This window comes from Numida meleagris, chromosome 4, assembly GCF_002078875.1.
Source record: "Numida meleagris isolate 19003 breed g44 Domestic line chromosome 4, NumMel1.0, whole genome shotgun sequence".
Classification (NCBI taxonomy): Eukaryota; Metazoa; Chordata; class Aves; order Galliformes; family Numididae; genus Numida; species Numida meleagris.
Genome location: NC_034412.1, coordinates 39,979,440 through 39,999,227, shown reverse-complemented (window position 1 = coordinate 39,999,227; position 19,788 = coordinate 39,979,440). Strand labels below are relative to the sequence as shown.

The 19,788-nt window shown below is 42.9% G+C and overlaps 1 protein-coding gene across 3 annotated transcripts in view; it reads left to right on the top strand.

Annotated features, from left to right (window-relative positions):
• The window catches only part of FRAS1 (Fraser extracellular matrix complex subunit 1), a 169,246-nt gene continuing 160,807 nt past the window's right edge, over positions 11,350 to 19,788 (top strand). The window contains exons 1-2 of one of the 3 annotated variants that reach the window (XM_021395043.1): positions 11,350 to 11,589; positions 15,159 to 15,190. In XM_021395043.1, coding sequence (XP_021250718.1) covers positions 11,526 to 11,589; positions 15,159 to 15,190 — 96 coding nt within the window. In that variant the 5' untranslated portion in view covers positions 11,350 to 11,525. The remainder of the gene's footprint in view (positions 11,590 to 15,158; positions 15,191 to 19,788) is intronic. The other 2 variants (XM_021395042.1, XM_021395041.1) reach the window with 2 other exon arrangements.

Genomic DNA, 19,788 nt, shown 5'->3' with positions numbered 1-19,788 from the left:
ATTCAAACCCTATTTTTAAGAGCATTGTCCAAATGCTTTTGAACTCTGGCAGCTTTGTGCTGTGACCACTGCCCCGAGGAGCCTCATCTAGTGTCTGCCCACCTCTGGTGAAGAACCTTTTCCTAAAACCCAACCTGACCTTCCTCTGACTATCTTATTTTAAACTACTTTGGGGTGAAACCTGAATGATGATACAAAATTTATGCATTGATGTGTTGTTTGCCGTAAAGGTATAAAAGCTCTTTTGACAGGCTTACAGATTACCGCTTGGGGTAAGTGAATGGGTTTGAAGGTGAGACGGCTTCACAACAATAATAGATCCTTCTATACAGGTGACTCATAAGAAGACTCCTGTGCTATGCTTCATGTTGAGAGTTTACCTAAAAATGCTGACTGATGCTTTATGAGGATTTGTTGTGTTACTGTATGGGGATGGAAAGCACATAAGAGAAGAGGTGAGTCGTTAAGAGGTGTAGGGCCACGTGCTTGACTAGTTATTGTCAAGGTGCAATGGCCTCTGTAGTCCTGTTGTGAAAACCCTGATTTAGTGATGGCAGAGGGGATGAGGAACCTCCAGCCAGCCAGTGTATGGGGAGTTGGGGGAAAGGCTGCAGAGTCCCTTTTGGTCATTCACTAGCTTAAGTTGTTCCTCTGACTCTTGATAGCTATGAATACCACTTAGATTTGGTGGAAAATCTTGAAAGCAAAGGCAACTTAACCGAATGAGGTCTTTGTTAGGAATAGCACAGCCTGATGTGCTAAATTGCCAGTAAATTAATTAAACTCTTGATGAGGGTTGAGCTCTTAAATACGTCTGAATACTTAACTTGGCAACATTAACTTTCTGTTCTTTGGGACTAGTCAAACCAATTAAAACAAAAAGTTCTATTTTTGCAACAGGGAGTAATCAGTATACTTGTAATAGAATCCTGCTGTTCTGCTGTCTTGAATTCCATTTGTGTGGCAATTACTTTGACTAGTTATTGTATGTACTTGTTTTTTTTTTTTCCAGCATAGTTCTTAAAGATAAACTGAAGACTAGGGGAGACATCTGTGCATCTTCTAACTAGCAGTCTAAAGCCACTTGTTTTTCCACCTCGCTGTGGAATGTTTCCGAGCTTTCTTCATGGTTTTTCCAGCAGGTGGCATTCTTGGTCCCTCCCTTTCTTAGAGAAAGTGTTTCTCTATGGTTTTTTCATTCTTCCTAGGTAGACATCTGCTAGTAGAAATGCATCCAAAAAAACTAATATGATCCCAAAAAGGATCAACTATGCAAAAGGGGATACAGTTATCCAAACTTGATAGGGTTACTTGTGTTTGAGGCTTTAAATGATTCCTTTTATTGGAGACTAGGATGTGGTTTGGTTCTTTATTAATGGGGCTACACATATCTGCTCTGAAGTGGTTGTATCCCCATATGAAGCATTTTGCTGCTGTCAGTCAGGGAGGGTGCCTGAAACATTGCTGTTAGGCTACACAGCTATTTTTTTAAATATGTGGAGTGCTTTATACAATTTCATCAGAAAATTGTCTTAAGGGTAAAAGAAGGCCTCACACTGACTCTAGCTGACTTACCGGTACGATCAGCCTTATAAACATTCTTTTCTGGCCATGGGCTGTGCTCCTATGCCTTGTAGGGAAAAAAATAAAATTCAACCAGTGTTGGTTATGGAAGTGAGGAGTTGGTGTGACTAGCAAGAATATTGTGTTGAATGTATTCAGTGAAGTTAACCGACCTAAACATCCAGTTTGGTCTGATGCTAATTACAGCAAGAAATGAGATGTTGCGTGGGGAGATGCTTACTTGTCCCTACAGAAGCGTCTGAATTTCTGATCAAATGAGACAGAAAAGGCAAGTTTCTGAAGACAAGGGAGGATATGTAATCAAAAGAAAGAGTGGCTTTTTTGAAGTGTTTAAGGGTTTTTTCTTTAAGATTTAAGGAATTTCCTTCCCCCCATCCTATGCCTTAAATAGCTGCTGTACTGATCACTGGTGGTTATGTGTGGTAAGTCTAGTTTATGCCAGTGCAAAGTGGAAGAGTAACTTACTCTGCAACAAAAGACTTGATGACTTCTGACTTCTAAGCTTTTCTTAGATTATGTTCTGCAAGCTCCATGCCTGCACTATGTCTGATTTCATTAGCTCAAGTACAGTGTCCTGTACAGGTACATCACTTATACTGCAACCGTTTTTCACTTGGAGATTGTGTTGAGGATGTGTGCTTGCATGAACAGGGGAAGAGCAAACCATGGGAGGCATGCTTCGTTTTGAGGACGTATCTCTTAAGTTTCAGTGCGTCTCAAATGGATCACAAGCAATTAACGCTTTCAATTTTAGGAAAAAAAAGGATGTTTTGTAGGGTCTAAATGTGTGGTTTAGAATATGGATGTTTGTTTCTTAAGTGATTAAGCATAAATATACAGGTGAACTTATCTCAGCCTCTGACTGCTAAGGGTACTTTCAGAGAATTAAAAATGTGGAATACGGTATTTCTGTAAGAAGGCATACTTCAAAATTTTGAACACTGTGGCAGTACTGAAAATGTGAATCTCTAGAGGTCAGGTGAGAGAAAAAAAAAGCTAATGAACTCATCTAACTTTCAGCTGCATTTGTTCAGGTATAATCTTGCAATTCTGAATGCATATTGTAATTTTACTAATCAATATAGTAATAATGTCCCTAGTTCGTAAAATACTGAAATGGCATTATGCAAAATGTTGTGTATATCGTGATTTTATCCTGAAACGCTTTATTGAAATGGTGGAGAGATGAAAAGGAGAAAGACAACATGTGGTTATTCCCATTTAGCAAGCTTAGTCCAAAAACATGTAGAGTGGGAATTGTTAAACATGTTTCTTGTGCCAGTATGCCTTAGAAATCCATTTAATTGCTAAAGTAAGCATAACTAATGTGGCATTTCTTGCTTCTAGAAATGAATACTAGTGTACTATTTGCTCGGTTTGTTTTTGTAGTGCCTTAGTGGTTTCTGATCAGTTACAACAGTATATAAACTGTTCATCTGTCCTAAATGTTGAGTTATTGTAAGTCAAGTATGATAAGAGGCAACCTTTTGCCAGAGTTTCTGTTAATGGATGCTTAATACCTCCTTTGGTAGGTAAATAGAGGACAGGTCTTCTATCAAAAGCCAAACTGCATTTATGCAGTCCTGACTACATAAATGCATGGCAAAGCAAGAGACTATGTGTTAGAAGGCATTAACCTGTCCGCACTGTTCTTGTGTGATGTTACTTGCAGTAAGAACAAACACATTTTAAGTAACTCTTTAGTGATGGGTACTTTAAGTTAACTCTTCACACAAAGTTAGGTGTGAGAGCAGCTACGTCTGGTTCCTGTAGAGCAGCTGACAAGTCTCCAAATGGTATTTTCTGTTAACAAACCATACTTTGCTGTGCATGTATTGCCATCAGCAAGAAGGGAGAGATGCCTGGGAGAGTGGATGGAAGGACAAGGCAATCTTCCTATACGCTGCCCAAGTGAAGAATGCTCAACAGGGTGTCCAACTCCTTTCCCAAAGGGTTTTCTTCACTCTATCCTGTCCAACTTTGCTTATTTGAATTTGGTTGGCAACTGCATTCCAGACAAAAATATTTATCGGGGAAGAATCAGGTTACTGAATTGAAGATCATGCTCGCTTTGTTTCCGTAAGAGTGCTATGAGCGTAAAAAAGCAGGTGGGGATGTATGGCACTTGGAGTAGCCACTCTGAGTACTGAAAAATGTTCCTTGTGCAAAGAAGGGAGTGCTGCAAAACGCTTAGTAGTGCAAGTGAAGTATGATTGCTTTTTCAATTACTTTATACAAGACTGCTGTTACTTTAACAAAGGAGAAGCAGGCAATGAACTTAAATTCATAGTTGATACTTACAGAAATATGTGCCCAAACAAGGAAGAAATTGTGATGGAAATATCCATGCAGTTGTGGGGAATGAAGGGTTTAGGCTCACAGCCTAAAGCCGGACTTGTACGGGAATTAGTTGCACTCCAGAAAATTTTGATCTGTGTAGGTCAAACTGAGTTCACAGAGCTTTGCTGTAAACTATGGGTGGAGGTGAAGTTAAAGCAGAGTAGGGATAATGCAAATGCAGTGTGCAAAACTGGTGCAAGGAAGGCTAGCTGCTCCATACTCACTGGGGATTTTCCAGGCTGCTCACTGTTGGAATTAGCACTAGTCTCACAGTTGCTGTTCTGTTGTTCTGTAACAGCAGAAATGGCAAAAATGTCAAGTAAATGTCAGCCTTGCATACATCCTGAATTTGACATTCTTGTTAATTTTCCAAGAATCAGAGCTGCCAAGTTCTGCTGTATCTGCTCTGAAAGTTAGGCTTGTCGAAGATACCATGCTGAGTGCTTCATTTGAAGCATACAAAACTGCTAGGAGAGATCTGGGAGCAGTATGCTGCTGATCCGGATGATGTCACTGGTGAAGCCTTGTTTAAACATCCTATTGTGCCTACAAGGAGTAAAATCTTTCTAAATGCTGAGGCAGGCTTTATTTGTAACATGACGTGCAGAGGAATGGTAAAAAGGTCAAGGAAATTCTGTCGTTAGTTAAGTCCCTAACTAACAACAGAGAGTTGATTTTGGTATGCTTATTAACATCTAAGGCTTAGTACTGCCTTTGATCAGTGGCCTTCAATACAGTTTGCTTGTTCTAGGGTTGCCTTTACCCACAGTGGGGAGTGCTCTACCACGTAGCAGAGGTGGGTACTCACTGGGGAGGGTTTTGAGAAAAAAGATCAGGCTTTCTGCTAGAACAGCCTGTGAGAAACGTAGAAGTAATCAAAAAAGTATTGAGTTTCCTACTGTACAATTCTAAGTCAAACATGAGGCGAAGTTTTCTAGCTCCAAGAGTACTTGGAAAACAAGGGGGAAAACATGTTCTTCCAAAACTGCTGGGAAGTGGGAAATCCTGAATTAAGGCAAGTTACTGTATGTGGTAACTGTGCAGTGCCTCGTGGTCTTGGTCGCTCATGGAGCTAGACAGGTATACGTGAGAGCTGTGGTAGTGGGAGAACTTGCTCAGTGTGATCCTCTGTGGGGAGCAGGGCTCTTTAGAGCCCGGCTCCTTTGAGGCTGATGTCTTTATATTATGTACCTTTGCTGAAGGTTTTCATTAAAACTCCAGTGTGAATAGTCTGTGTGGGTATTGTTAAAGTGGAGAAACATTAGGGTGGTTGTTCCCTTAGCCTAAAGAAAGCTTAACAAAAAACCCAACCTTGAAGTGTACTTTTTTTTTCCAATAGAAGGGGTAGTGATTAACAAGTACATTTTTTCTCCCCTGAAAGTTTCATCTATCTTTCCAGCAGGAGGAGTCCTGTGATTGCAGTGCAGCAATGCCTGTGCTAGACCATAGGAAGAGAGCTGACTGGAGGGGAAATAAGGGAGCAGTAAGGCAAATAGTACTTCAGTTTCCTTTAATATGCTTCCTTATAGGAAGCTGGTAAAATATCATTTTCCAACATTAGTAGAGTCTGGTTATGAGAAGAACAAAACTGAAAGTGACCTGCAGATAGCCTTCAGGAAAGATGGCATGCTAACAAGGTGGGTGGTGGCTTTACACCAGAGGTGCCCTGTGAAAAACCTTATTTCAGGGGCTCTGAACAATTGCAAGTGCATTTTCCTTCACAGGGATTTCCCAAGGATACTTACTCTTCTCTTTCAGGGCTTGTTGGGGAAGAGCAGTGGATTTGGGGGACTGGGACAAAAACAGAATTCCAGCTGGCACCAAGTGCGTACATGTTCTGTGTGGTAGAAAGATGCGTACTTTGAGGTTTCTGGAAAGTACCTGCTAGAATGGTTTCCACTGTATTGTTGGATGGCCTCTGTACTTGGTGACCAGGTGCTGCTGGTCTGACTGCAGTTGTACTCGAAAGCTGTGCTGAATGAGTGTAGATAAATGCTTCATCAAAGCTGAAGACCAGGTGCGTGTGTCTGCTCAGCATGTGTATGTGCACATCTGCACAGGCTATCCCCAGCTGAAACGCAGGCACCCCCTGTGAAGAGAAGTTAGGGAACTTTAATGGGTGCTCAGTTGGGGAAACTTTTTTTCTGCTTTTACTAGGGCTTTCTGACAGGGTTGTGTGTTGACAAGGAGGCAATGAAAGCTTAGGTTTTTCATTTTTCAGGAGAAATATTCTAAGAATATCTCTTTTGCAATATCTTAAAAATAAGCGTTGAACTATAGTGGCTTGAGATGTGTATTGTCTTTTAAAGCCTAATCTCAGTGTATTTTAAGGATGCTCATTAACAAAGCTTCTCTGCTCTGCATAGTGCACAGACATAGTCTCTCATTATTCCTCATCTGTGTACAGTGACATTGAGAAAAGACGGGATTTCCTTTATTCCAGTAGTGATTTGTCGTCTTGGGTATTGTAGATACTGGATACTGTGAAGGAGTAAAATGTGTACTGTATTGAAATCCCAGACCCTGAAATGAAGATTTTTCTCAAAGCTTATTGAACTGGCATTTAAACTGTCACTTCCTTTCCAAAGCCTTTGTGAAAAGGTATTGTAAAGGCTACAAAAGTTGGGAAACTTGGAACAGAAATCAAGGACAGGTTTTGTATCCTAGTGTATTGGGCCACGGACTTAGTCACCATGTTAAAAATACGTCTATCCTCTCCAAATATACGTACTTATAAATAAAGCAATTTTGTTCATCTTTGACGAGACTGAAATAAAATACATAGTAGTCAAAGATGGGTAGGGTATATCAGGCTTTGTGCTGCAGTTTCATCTCCTAGCTTAATCACAGTATCAGAATATTATGAAAGGAAGTTGTTTTTTCTTTGGTCAGATAAAGCCCATTTAGTACTTTATCTCAAACTTAGGTTAGAAAGAATCCTTTAAAGAATACATTAAAGTCAAGCCAAGCTTCTTGTCAATGGAGTGTCTTGACATGTTAGGGAATGAAGTTAAGCCCTCTCCCCTCAAAAACTTGTGCCACTTAATATCACTTTTGTTTGTTTTTCATGTGAGAACTGTGATTTACTTAGGGCATAGTTACGGCCTCTGGCACATTATTGTTCTGTGCCAAGAAAAATATCCACCAGTAGAGATTTTTGTTGAATTTTGACAGAGTTTCTGCTTGGAATTCAGCACAGCACTGTTATCAAAGATGAATTGTTTTTGCCATTTAATATTTGTTAGAGTTGCATCTGATGTGTGCTTTTTCACTCCAGGGAAGGGAAGGAGGTACAGTGTAATTTCGTTGTGGATGGTTTCTACCTGTAGCCATTGGCTCCTTTTTCTTCAATTCTCTCTATGGAATTTATTTATTTTTTTTCTCTGGAGACACTGAAACCTCTGATTTGTGCAAGAACAGTAGTGAGACTGTTCTTCTCTGAAGAAGGTCAATTTATTTTACTGCTCTCTGACTTTATCAGGTTAAATTATCTTCAGAGCAGAAATAAACCAAAGATGCCCTTCGCTCCCCACCCCCTCCTCCCCCCGACCCCAAATTAAAAATCAGGTATGGCAAAACAGAAAAATCTGTTTCATAGTTGTCTACTTGCTGCTTTTTGAGTTATTCTGAAAAGCAACTGGCTTGGTAGAAGACATGTATTTATTTAACAAGTTCCTAAATGAAGGTCACGATCTTCTCTGGAAGGCCTAACTTGCAGATTTCCAAGACTGGACCATGTGGGCTAAACTCCAAGAAATTCAAAAAGTCTGAGAAGAGTCTTCAGCCTCTTAAGCTATTGTATGTGTATGTGCCACCATGTGCTCTGTTTTCAATGGATGTAAGTCATGACTCCTCCGACACAAACCAGTGATTTGCATGCCAAATTGAAAAAACAGTGCCTAAAGACAAATGCATAGAGAATTGACCTCAGCCTAGAGGTCTGATAGAAGTATGCTTAAAAAAAAAAATCACATGTCTTCTTAGAACTTCCATGAATTTTTGTGTTGCTGTTTCTGAGATGTGTGGCTCCAGATGACAGTTGGGCTACTGCTTTGCAGGATAAGTACTTCCAGTGTTATCTAGAGAAATGGGATTGTACTGTTTGTTCCTTAATTTAGGTTGCTGTTAACTGGTAAATAGGCTCAAAACAGAAATGTTGGTTTTGTATTGAATTAGGGGTAAAAAAAAAAAGAAGAGAGATGTGAAGGAGAAGACTATATAAAAGTTAGAATTTCTGAGGCCTAGGTGCAGAACTTTGAATTAAGAGCATTCTTCTCTAGAATGGCTGCATTTCTGAAATTATGTCTTGAGTTCTTTGACTCACTTTAACAGCTTCTTTGAAACAATGTTAATGTAAGCTACTTTTATGGTAATGTTGAGTGAGTTAAAACCTGTAATGTTATCTGCCTTGACAGTTGAGTGGGGAAATATATACTCTCTAAATGTGATTAAAAGTCCACTTACTCAAGTCTAGTGAGACCAGAATAGTATGGATTCTGACAAAAAAGTGGTTTCCTTCATTCTGTGTATACATTAGTGAGAAGGAAAGAAATTGACTTAAATCTATGCTTTTCCTCTATGTTGCACAAGGATGTGGAGTAGATTTGTGTAGAAACTGACTCCTCCAGGGAGCACTTTTTTTTTCTTTTGCTCAGCTTGGATCTTCAGCTTCTTTTGTCTGCAGACTAGTCACGCACACCTTAAGGAGCTGCCTTTGTTGGCTTTGAATTCTGAATTTCCTTTTCACACCCCTTGGTTTTCCTAAAACGTTAAGGGTTATAGTATAGTAGTAGGGCCCAGGATATAGAAGGGTGCAAAATGCTTCAGAACAGGAGACCTGGAGATTATAGGTAAGAGCTGGAGTATAGAGTGTTAGAGAAGGGTAGGCACTGATAGCAGAGAGACCCAACTGAAAGGGTAGATATGGCTAATAACACATGAAGAACAAGGAAGGATAGTAAATTTGATTTCCTCAGCTTGTCTTTTTTTTTAATGACAATTTAAGCATGGAAAACAGCATTTTTTTCTAAAGGAGCAAAAACTGATTGCTTCACAGGCAAGCCAGCAACTGTAAGCTGCACTGTAGGATCTGATGGAAGAAAGCTGGAGAAATGACCAAAAGGAAGATAGTGGCATGGGAACAATGAGCAGGTCAGTACTCTGGAGATGGGGGGGGGGGGGGAAGGAAGAGAGGAGAATCAAAATGAGAACAGTAGAGAAGACGGTAGAAGAAATAGATAAGAGGAGGATGCAGCTGAAAAGGGGGAAATTGTAAAAGGATACAGAATTGTAGATGAAAGATAGACAAACATGAAATAATCAAAGAATGTGCAGGTAAACTACTTGTTCTCTTTGCTAGTCCTCTCTCTCTTCCTCCTGGACACAGCAGAACAAAACATACCAGCATGCAGTTGAGCCCAGCAATGAAAAATACATGCAAAAGCAAAAGATCAACAGATTGACTTACCAAATACTGTTGGCATCCTTTAATAATGATATTTTCTTTCTGAACACTTACTACTTTCTATATCATGTACAAACAAAGCACTCACTTTACTTATTTTAATGCATTGGTTTGAATCAAAATCTCACCAAGAGCAAGAACAGGTGATAGAGTCTCTTGTTTTCAACTGGTTTTTGGAGTGAAGTTTGTCAAAAATACCTTATATATTGCTAGACTATGTTGTCTTGGAGCTTTTCTCCTGCACTGACTGAAATACTGAAGTATGTCAGAGTCTGTATTTCTGTGTAGCTTTGTATGATTCAAAGCTAACCGGCAGACTCCTCTGCAGCAGTAATTAGAAAGATGCTGTGCATTTTGGGAGGTGGTTATATGGCAAGAAAACACTGACAGTGTTTGGCTGCCTTGTTTATACCACTGGTTAAGAGAAAAGAGCGCAGCAAGCAGCCAGAAATGTTCCATTTGGTTGTTTTGTTACATGTGCACCTGGTATAGAAGTGTCTCTACACAGCAGGAACCTCTAGGGCTTTGCACAGCTATAAAGTTAATGGACACTGAATGCCTGGCTCTTCTTAACTATTTCCACCTGCGCTGCCTGCCTCATGCTCCTTTGAGTTCAGCTAAGCTGTCCTGAATTTTATTTGATTAACTAAGAGGGAATTAAGGCCCATGTGTTCATTCCCTTAATCATTTCTACAGTATTCTAAATGAACATGAAATATTTGTTTGGGTAGTGTTGATATGTGTGTGCTGGTAGTTAGGATGTCTCTCTGCTCCTATTTTTTTGTGTAAGTAGCTTCTGCTAACAGCTAATGAGTAATAACTTGGTAGAGCAGTGACAAGCTCATTGTGCAGATTACTGTTTGAAACTTGGATCAGTGCCATGCTGTACATCCTATTTCTCATATTTGCTGCTGGACTTGTTACAGTAATTAATGGCATACAGTCCTCTGGAGGGGAAGAAAAAAAAAAAAAAAGACCTCCAACTCCAAGTTCAAAATGGTAGTCTTCATAAGAAAGTGATCAGAATCGAGCAGATTGAGTTACCATGAGGAACTGCTATTGAATTAGCTGGCATAGTTGCATTTAATTAGACCAGCTGTGTTGAAAGCAAGCAGGAGGGTTAAACAAAAACAACAACAACAAAAAAAGTGGTCTGGCATTGTGCAAGCAATGGATCTGCTTCCTGATAATTGGGATACTGCTATGAAGTAGGTACATTGAAATGAACTGAAGGTGACTTTGCTCATGGATTAATAAAAGTAGTATCAATTTTTTCTTTTTTTTTTTCCCTTGCATACAGCAACTTAACGGAACTTACAGATGACCAGCCCTACAGTTCTATCCTATAACATAAAGGTTTCCTATTTTCACACTGCTGATGTGCTTGTAAAAACGAACCCAGCTCTCTTCTGCTGAGTGCGGAGTGGTTTGCAGTGCCTGGGCAGCAGCTGGGGCAGTGCCTAAAAAAGAAAATCTGATCTGGGCCACGTCGTTAGGTTTTGTCAAGTTCTGGGCTCTCGATTTGTACTTCCTGCTGTGCTTCGATTATTCCTTCCCAGAGGAAGTCTATGTAATAGGTGAAGAGCAAAGCACGCTCAGTTCTGGCCTGGCCCGTGTGAAGGTGCTTTGAAGGCATACCCAGCTGCCCGGGCAGGGAAGCGCTCCCACGGAGCACGCAGCCGCCGCTGCCCCTTAGGTTTCCACCGCGCCCAGCACCACGCACCAGCCGCCCCACGAGGCGCGTTCCGACGGCCGTGCGCCCCCGGCTGCCCTCCCCCCCCCCTCCCCGTACAGCTAAGCGCGGCCTCGCGGCTCGCTCCCCGCGAGCCGTCCCCTAGCAGCGCAGCTGGGCACCCGCAGGGCCGGGGGCGGGGGCGAGGCTCAGCCCCGCGCTCAGGCTCTCGTGCCTTCTCACTCCGCGCCGCTCGCCGCCGGGGGCGGGAGAGCGAGGAGCGGCGGGGGCCGGGAGGAGGGCGGGCTGGGGAGCGGGGCCGCTTTGTCTGCGGGAAAGTTTGGCGGCGGGGCGGGGGCGAGGCGCGGCCCCGGCACCTGCCGAGGGGCGGCGGGACGCCTATCTCCGGCGCGGCTCTGCCTTCCCTTCGTGCGGCACGCTCCTCTCGCTCGCTTGAGGCCGGCCATGGGCGCCTGGCTGCCGCTGTGCCTGCTCAGCGCCGCGCTGGCCGCCGCTGCAGCCGCCTCAGGTGAGTCGCTGCCCCGCGCCGGGCCCCTTCCCCGGCTCCGTCCCGGCGCCGGTCGGTGCGCTGAAGAGAAGCCCCCCGGCCTTTCCCCACGGCGTTCGGGACGCCTTCCCGCCGGCCCCTGCACGGGCGGGGGTCCGCCTGCCGCCCCCCGCCATTTTGGCGGCCTCTCCGCGGGCGGTGCGCCCCGTCCCGCCGCCGCCTGACGGAGCGAGGGGGGCCGGGGCGCTGCTCTTGCGGCTGCCCCGGGTTCGGGGTGCCCGAGTGCTTGCGGGGCTGTTCGCCAGCGGGCGAGGGCTGCGGTGCCTTCGGTGAGACTGGTTTGCGGGATTCGCCTCAGAGTGGTGGGCATCTGAGGGTGGGGAGGGAACTGCTGTGGATCCGCCGCCGAGCTGCGGGGGGGGTTTTGCAAAGCAGGCTTCTTGGCTTGCGTTCTAAGGAACGATGGATTTCGACTGCCCGAGCATGGAAAGGCGCCGAGCTCCCGTCCCGTCGCTCGTCGCAGGTGGCGGTGGTGGCAGAGACGCGTGCCCATGGCGCTGATAAGACCGGCTTTAGGAATGGGAGGGCAGGCAACAGCCGTCACCTGCTGCTCATTTAAGAAAGGAGGGCTGTGGTAAACTTAACCGTTGTGGAGGTGTTGCTCTAAGTGTGGTTATGGTGTTGTGCATTGGTTTCTTATGTCACATGAAATGAGACAAAAGCGCTCTGGAGAGACTTGTAAGAAGTGCAAGGCTCTATATGATGATTTTATAGCAGCTGTCAGCGCAGTGCTAAGGTTACTGCTATCTGGAGTTTGGGAGTGCAGCATGGCTCACTTGTGCTCTGAGGTTTTCTGACTTTGGCTTTGACGATGCGGGTTGTTTGTTCCCTAAGTGACAGACTCTCCAAATACAGCTCCCAGTGTAACACTAAGTGCCATACGTGCAGTTGTCTTAATGAATAGTAGTTAATAGCCACGTGCGTGATTGTGAATGGAGGAACAGTCAGAATCCCCCTCCCGTCCCCCCCCATCAACCACCTGTATCCTGTATGCCCAACAACTAGACAGAAGGTTTGGAGTTTTCTTCCCTAGCGCATTCAGTATTTGAAAAGCACTGTTCTTTTGGGAAGCCCTTCAGGATCAGCTTTGCAGGCAGTCTTTATTACTCTGGTTATGTGGAGTTACTTGGAAAACTAGGGTACTGCAAAGAGCGTTGTTGTTTAACGTGCATGTTGTGAGGTCCTGGGCTCAGACCAAAGCTGCTGTGTGGGATGTTGGAACAATAGGAAGAATTGGGAACAACAATAATAAAAAGCTATGATGTGTGTGAAACCGAGGATTTACGAAGCCTTGTAAAGATTTATTGTATCCGAGCATCCTCCTTCATAACTGGTGAAGGAGCAAAATATGCTTTTAATAGAGAGAGGAAGAAGCAGGCTCTGTCTTTGCTTTGTACTTGCATGTGAGCTGAGGTGAGCCTGTGTGCAGAGTGCAGTGGAGGCAGTAGGCATGCCATTCAGGCAGCTGCTCTCACCCTGTGCCTTACTCTGTGCTGTAGACACGATGAGTTCCTTGGCACGTGGCTGTTCTCTTGCAAGGTATTTACAGGGCTGGGCACAAAGGGCCCTACATGTAATTAGGCCCTCTTGAAATGGGGAATGCTGGTGATTTTTTTTTAATTTTTTCTTTCCTGTCTCTCCTCCCCATTTTTTTTTTAAGGACTTCAGGTCCTTAATGAGGGCTTCAACACAATAATTCTTTTAGGATATTAAATCATTGTTTTGGTTCTTTTAAGGAACTATAGATGTTGAGTGGGCAAAAAGGGAAGGACAGTGAACCCTTTTCAAGAGTAAAACATCCAAGCTTTAAATGATTGGTGTTAAGTATTACTTTTCATGTGCCTTCCAGCAGTTTGTGACCTTGTAGTGTTTTGAACTGAATTTTGAGGTGCAACAGGATGATGAACCTTGAAATTCTCTCTTCTCAGAAGAGAGCGTGGAGGAAGAGATGTGAAGGGGCAGGAAGATAACTGCTATTTCAAGAAAGCAAATGCATTATCATGAAGTCTAGAACGGCTAAGTCTAACCTGAGTTGCTATGAGATTTAGGTAGATGAATGAACAGGTAATTGCAGATAGTCTTACTTACAGTCAAATACCTTGACAGCACTATGAAAATGCAGAGCTCATTTTCTTAATGCTAGGTGGCTGACCACATAGTTCAGGGTGTTATGGTGCAGGGCACCATGCGAAGGCGAGAGTGAAACCCAGCATTTCAGCACATCGTTCTCCTCTGTGCTCAGTCAGTGTGTGTGATAGATCGGGCTTGATTTGTCTGTTGTCAGCATGGGCAGAAAGCTTCCTGCTGGGTTTGAAAGAAGCACAACTGGGCTCTTGTGGATCATCTTCTCATTGAGGGAAAGTAATTCCTGACAGTGCCTTTGCAGCCTCTTGTTGCTGAGCTGAGGACCAGCTCAAAGGAGGAGCTCTTGATCTGAAGCAGTGTAGCTCCAAGGTTTTCTGTACAAATTTGTCTAATTTGCTTTTCTAGGGGAAAAAAAACTCTTCAACAAGGAAATTCTTAGTTGTCTGGGTGGTCCCTTGAGGCAGCTTTTCCCTTGTATTTTGCTTTTCATCTTTTGAATTTCTCGGGTTGCTTTTGATTTCACATTCTTGTCACATTTTCAGTAGATAGATATGTGCTTTTGTTTGAGAATGGCAGTTTCCCAGAAAATCAGTGAAAGAACTGTCATTCAACTTATTCATGATTTTGTTTTCTAACTTCTTATTTGATTTATTGAAGTACAGTATATAAAATGTGCTTGAATGAGTGCAAATCTCCCTATCGCTTGCTTGGAGATGCTTTCCCTCATCCAGTGATGTCAGGAGTGAGAACTAGGAAGCCTGGAGGACAGGAGTCTTGTGAGCCAGTCAATAGGGGAAATGTGTCCCGTTGCATGTGGAGTGATTTAGGAACAGGAATTCATGCCAGCTCTTCTCACAGTCATCACATTTTTATGTGGATATTCATGTGCTTATTTGTTTCTCTTGTAAATGGTAAAGGGATTTATAGCAGCAGAGAGAAGGGTCTGCTCTTTAGCATGCAAATTAAATGCCGTGTAACCACGTAACTCTGCATTTTTAAGGGTTGTATTTTGCCCTTGAATAGCAGTGACTTCCTTGTATTTCAGAGAGAGCTTAGGCTATGAATCATTGTAAAAATACAATTGTAAGCTCCATCTTACATGTATATTGTGAGAATTTCTACCTTAGAGGAGGCAGCTGTTGTTATGGCAGCGACTGGAGAGAAGACCCGAGTGGCACCAAATGTGGGATTTTGTCCTGCATCTGAGAGTGTGTAAGGTTGTTATGGGAATGGATTAGCCTGTTCAAAAGTAAAAACAAAAATTGGGTGGCTTGATGATCGTGCAGTTTGGTCCTTTTGAGGTTAATGTCTCCCCCAGTTTCAACGCACTGTATTCTGCCTAATGCATACTGGGTTGTAAGGCACCACCTGTATGACTGGGAAGCATTTGTTGTTGTTGTTGTTTGTTTTTTGATTCTAATCCGTTTTCTGGTTTTGTCCTGCAGGTGCCTGTGTCTATCAAGGCTTGTTGTTTGAGGTAGGTAAGCTTGAATGTATTAATGCTTGGGAAGGCGTTTGAGAAAGTGCTGTTGAATCAGTCTGACTGCTGATTTTGTCACCTCTGCCACTGGGGACAGGTGATCTTATAGGGTCATAGAGCTGTGAGTCTTCAGCCTGCAGGGAAAACGACAGCAAAATAAATACTGCCCTCAGGGCAGTCAGAAATTCTCGCTTGGTCTTTGTGAACCCAGCCATTTTCCGTCTCTTGATTTTTGTGAGTTCTTGTGGTTCCTGGAAGATATAAATTGTAAACATGCAGTCCTAAGCACGACCTAATAGTCTTTTGTGAAGTGTCTCAGTAACAGTAGGTACATTCTGTGTTTAGTTGGTTGGTTGGTTTTTTTCTGCATTAAATTAATGGGGTATTAATGATGGCAGTTTAACATTTATTTTTCTTTCAGCTGATCATGGTAAGTAATATGTACCTTGACTCTTTTTCCTAAACTCAAAGTATTTTGTTTTGTAGTCTTCCTCTGTATGTACATACCCAGTGAATAACTTCATAAATATAAAAAATCTGTGCTTCTTGTACAAACTGTTGGATTCTGGAACGCTTGTCCACCTTGCATAGGTACTTTGGGATAAAAGAAAATGGTCTAAAAGCTTGCTTTTCTGGAATGCTTCTGTTCCAGCCTCCGATCCTGCAGCCTATTTGCTCAGAGATTTGCTGCTCTACGCTGGGAAGCAGCATGCAGCAATATCCAGGACAAACTGAATCTCTTAAATTTCTTGTAGAGCTCTTTAGCCAAGCTGGATATGTGCTGTGTGCAAAATACGCATGACTGCTATGTGGGTTTTGACCTTCTGTCCCGGACCCTCAGTCTAGGAAGTTTTTCTTTGCCCTAAGAGGGAAAGGTAGGGCAAATTGCTGGGGGTGAATGTTTTCAGTGGGTGGCTTGGGGGAGGCCATTTCAGGCCAAGTGAGTTTGGTACTGTTAGAAATGCAGTGTGGAGCTTCAGTATTTTAAAAGCAATTGGAAAGTGTCTAGACTCCAACTTTAACAAACTGTATGACAGATCACTCTCTTCTGTGCAGTGCAGCTCAGTGAGGGCAGTACCACTTCTTTTTGATGTGTCAGTCCCAGTTTTTTTTTTTTTTTGCTTTCTGTGTTTTTGTTGTTCTGATGTTCTTTCCCTACTCTTTTCCTGCAGCTGTGTGTTTGAAATGCTAGTGCAGATCTTGATGATGTCCTAACATAAATTTTGTACATGAAGACTACGGGATATCTCGCATTACTTGTGTCTCATTTACAGAACTTGCTTGCAGTACCCTTGACTTCATAGAATCATTTGAGTTGGAAGGAACCTTTAAAGGTAGTCTAGTCCAACTCTGCTGCAATGATCAGGGATATCTACAGCTAGTTCGGGTTGCTTAGGGCCTGATCCAGCCTGACCTTGAATGTACCCCAGGACTAGGCCATCCACCACCTCTCTGGGCAATCTGTTCCAGCGCCTCCCCACCTTTATTGTAAAAACAAACAAACAAACCCACAACAACTTGTATTTAAATTAAATCCTCTTTTAGTTTGAAACCATTTCCCCTTGTCGTATCACAGCAGACTCTGCTAAAGAGTCTGTTCCCTTCTTTCTTATAGTCCCCCTTTACATACTGAAAGGCCACTCTCTGGTCTCCCTGGAGCTTCCTCTTCTCCAGGCTGAACAGCACCAGCTCACTCAGCTTGTCCTCCTGCAGGAGGTGTTCCATCCCTTGTGTCACTTTTGTGGCCTCCTCTGGAGGTGCTCCAACAGGTCTATGTCTCTTCTGTACTGAGGACTCCGCATCTGGATGCAGTACTTCAGGTGAGGTCTCACTAGTGCAGAGCAGAGGGTCAGGATCACCTCCCACGCCCTGCTGGCCACGTTTCTTTTGTTGCAGCCCAGAATACAGTTGGCTTTCTGGGCTGTGAGGGCACATTGCTGGCTCATGTCCAGCTTCCCATCCTGTCTACCAATATCCCCAGGTCCTTTCAGCAGGACTGTACTCTATCCTTACAACCCCTTAAGTCCCCCAGCTTGTACTCTGTACAGTAAAACTTGTATTTTTCATTAAGAAACTGTTCTATAATTGTACTGATTTTCATTAGCTTTGTAAGAGAATTGCTCTGCAGTAAAACTCAGAGCAAAAAATATTAATGCAGGTGTATGGCTGACATTTATAATACAGTAAAACTGGAACAACTCAGGCTTGTCATTCTTAGAATAAGTTCCTATCCTGTCTCTTGCCAGAGAAATAGTAGTGCTGCCAGATCAGTACATGATTGATTTGCCTTGTGTGATCTATCCGGAGTGGATGTCACTAGTAGAACTAGGTGACTTTGGTTGTACCAGAGGTGGTCTCTGTGCCAGCCGTGTGAATTTGACTGCACTCAGAAAAGCAGGCATCTGTTCTCTCAGATGAGTCTGGCAGCAGAACTGAGGTGTAGGATTCCTCACTAGTGATGCTGCTGCATGCCCAGAGGGGAGCAGGGCCCATTAGGAAATAACTTCATGGTTTTAGCATTTGTATCCAACTTCAGGAAGTTGCGTATAAAGAAACGTCTTCATTGAAGAAATCCCAGTGCAGGGCAAACCTGCAAACTAAGGATATTATCTTTATAGTATCTGTTGCAGAGGAGGAATGTGCCTTTACTTGTGCTGTGTTTGTTTAAAACCATTTACTCACAGAGAAGACAGCTTTTCTGAATGACAAGGGGGTGTCAAGCCAAACTTTGCAACCTCACCTGATGTCTGACACCTGCAGTGGCTGCACTGCAGTGTGCCTGTGGCCCTGAAAGAGTTGTTCACTCCTCCCTGCAAATACATCTGTAGAAACTTCCTTAAATTATGTTTAGAAATCTTTTTTCCTTTCAGTCTCATGCTACTCAGGTCTTTTTTTTTTTTTTTTTTTTTGGTTTCTTTTGATGTGTCATATACAAGTAGTTGTAAGTGAGCCGTTGCTAGGTTATTATAGGAACTCTACTTGCTGCAGGTCTTGCTTTATGGCACATGGCTGTTTTGCTTCTGCTGCAAACCCAAACTTTTAAGTCACTTGAAAAATCCTTGGAGCGTAAATCAAATACTCACATGTAGTGAATGCCACTACTGCAGAGCTGCTTGAGTCCTTAACATTGAGGAGAGCATTCTGCACCTTGCTTGACTGACTTAGCTGATTGTATATCAAGGGTCAACTTCTGTTCATGCATTTCCTCTGAGGAGAAATGCATTTTTATGTTTTGTTTCCAGCCGTGCTGAGGAGGCTTGTGTTATTCCCTTTCTTCACCTTTGAGGGAGTTTTCAGGTCCACACAGCCAGCACAGCTGCATTCTTTGTTTAGCAAAGAAGAAACTATACGCTATGTGTTTTTCTTAGCTGGAGGGTAGTGTAGATGGGGATGAGGAGACTGTCATGCCCCTGTGAAGGAAAATGTTTGGAGGAGGTATTGCTAAAGTCTTATCTGCATCGTTGTTCTGGCTGGCTTATGCCAGGAATAGTTTTCAGCCAGATGAGAGGTGGAGAATGGAGTCATTAATTAAGGTGATATTTGGGTTAAATGCAAAGTTTGGCTTGATAAATTACACTTTCTGTCTGCTAGGGTTTGCAATTGGAAAGGACAAGTCCATCTACACCGTGTCCAGTAAGCTTTTATTTCTGGTTTTGTTAAAACATGGGCATGGTTTGTTGCAATAGCTGCAGATAACGGAGAGAAGGGCGGATTTCTGTGCTGATGGACTCATTTGGAAGTTTCCAGACAACACGTGTAGCACTTGTCTAACACTGTAAAGCAGCAGCTTCTCTTGAAGTGAAATATGGTTTTAATTCTGAAGTTTGAATGGAAATCACAATAATAAGGAATAAAAAGCCCTAACCCAACTCCCACAGTAAATATTACTGCACTTGTGCTTCTACCAAAAATTTATTTTCCCATTTTCATTTTGAAACCATCTGAAAATGGACTGAAGGTAAGTGAAGTTCTTAGCTGGCTTGAATGTCTTAAAAGAGGAGACCTGGGTTTAGCAATTGTGCCTTTTCCAGAAAAGGGAAGAACCCGTGTAGTAGCTCTTCTCATAGCTGAGCTTTTAATCTTTTTTCCTCTGAAATCGGTGATGGAAGAGGTCACAAAAAATAAAAGTCACAGGTTGTCAAACGTTTGTTGTGTCAGTACAGCTTCCATCAGCTGTGTCCTGATTAGACCATCAACTCAATGTATGCTTTAGTGGTAACATTCTAGAAACACTTGCAAGGAGCTGGACCAATGGAGGAAGACATTAGAACAAGATGGGGGAGGAGGAGTGCAGACATAGAGACGAATGAACAAGCAGGAGCCTCTTGCACAACAGGTCCTAAGGCTTTTCTTTAAAGCGGGATTATGTTTTGCTTATGTAATTCATTTCAGTGACTAGTGTAGTTAGAGTGGAGAAATGAAGACTTGTTGCATGGTGTTTTCTTCTCAGTTGCCAGGGTCTGAAAAAAAGAACACATGTGATGATGTTATTGCTGAAAGTTACAAAGTTTGTGAAAATAAAACAATTTGAAGTAGTCTGACCTAGCTGCTTATAATGTATTTTTAACATGTTCATAAGAAGCTTTCCTTTGTAA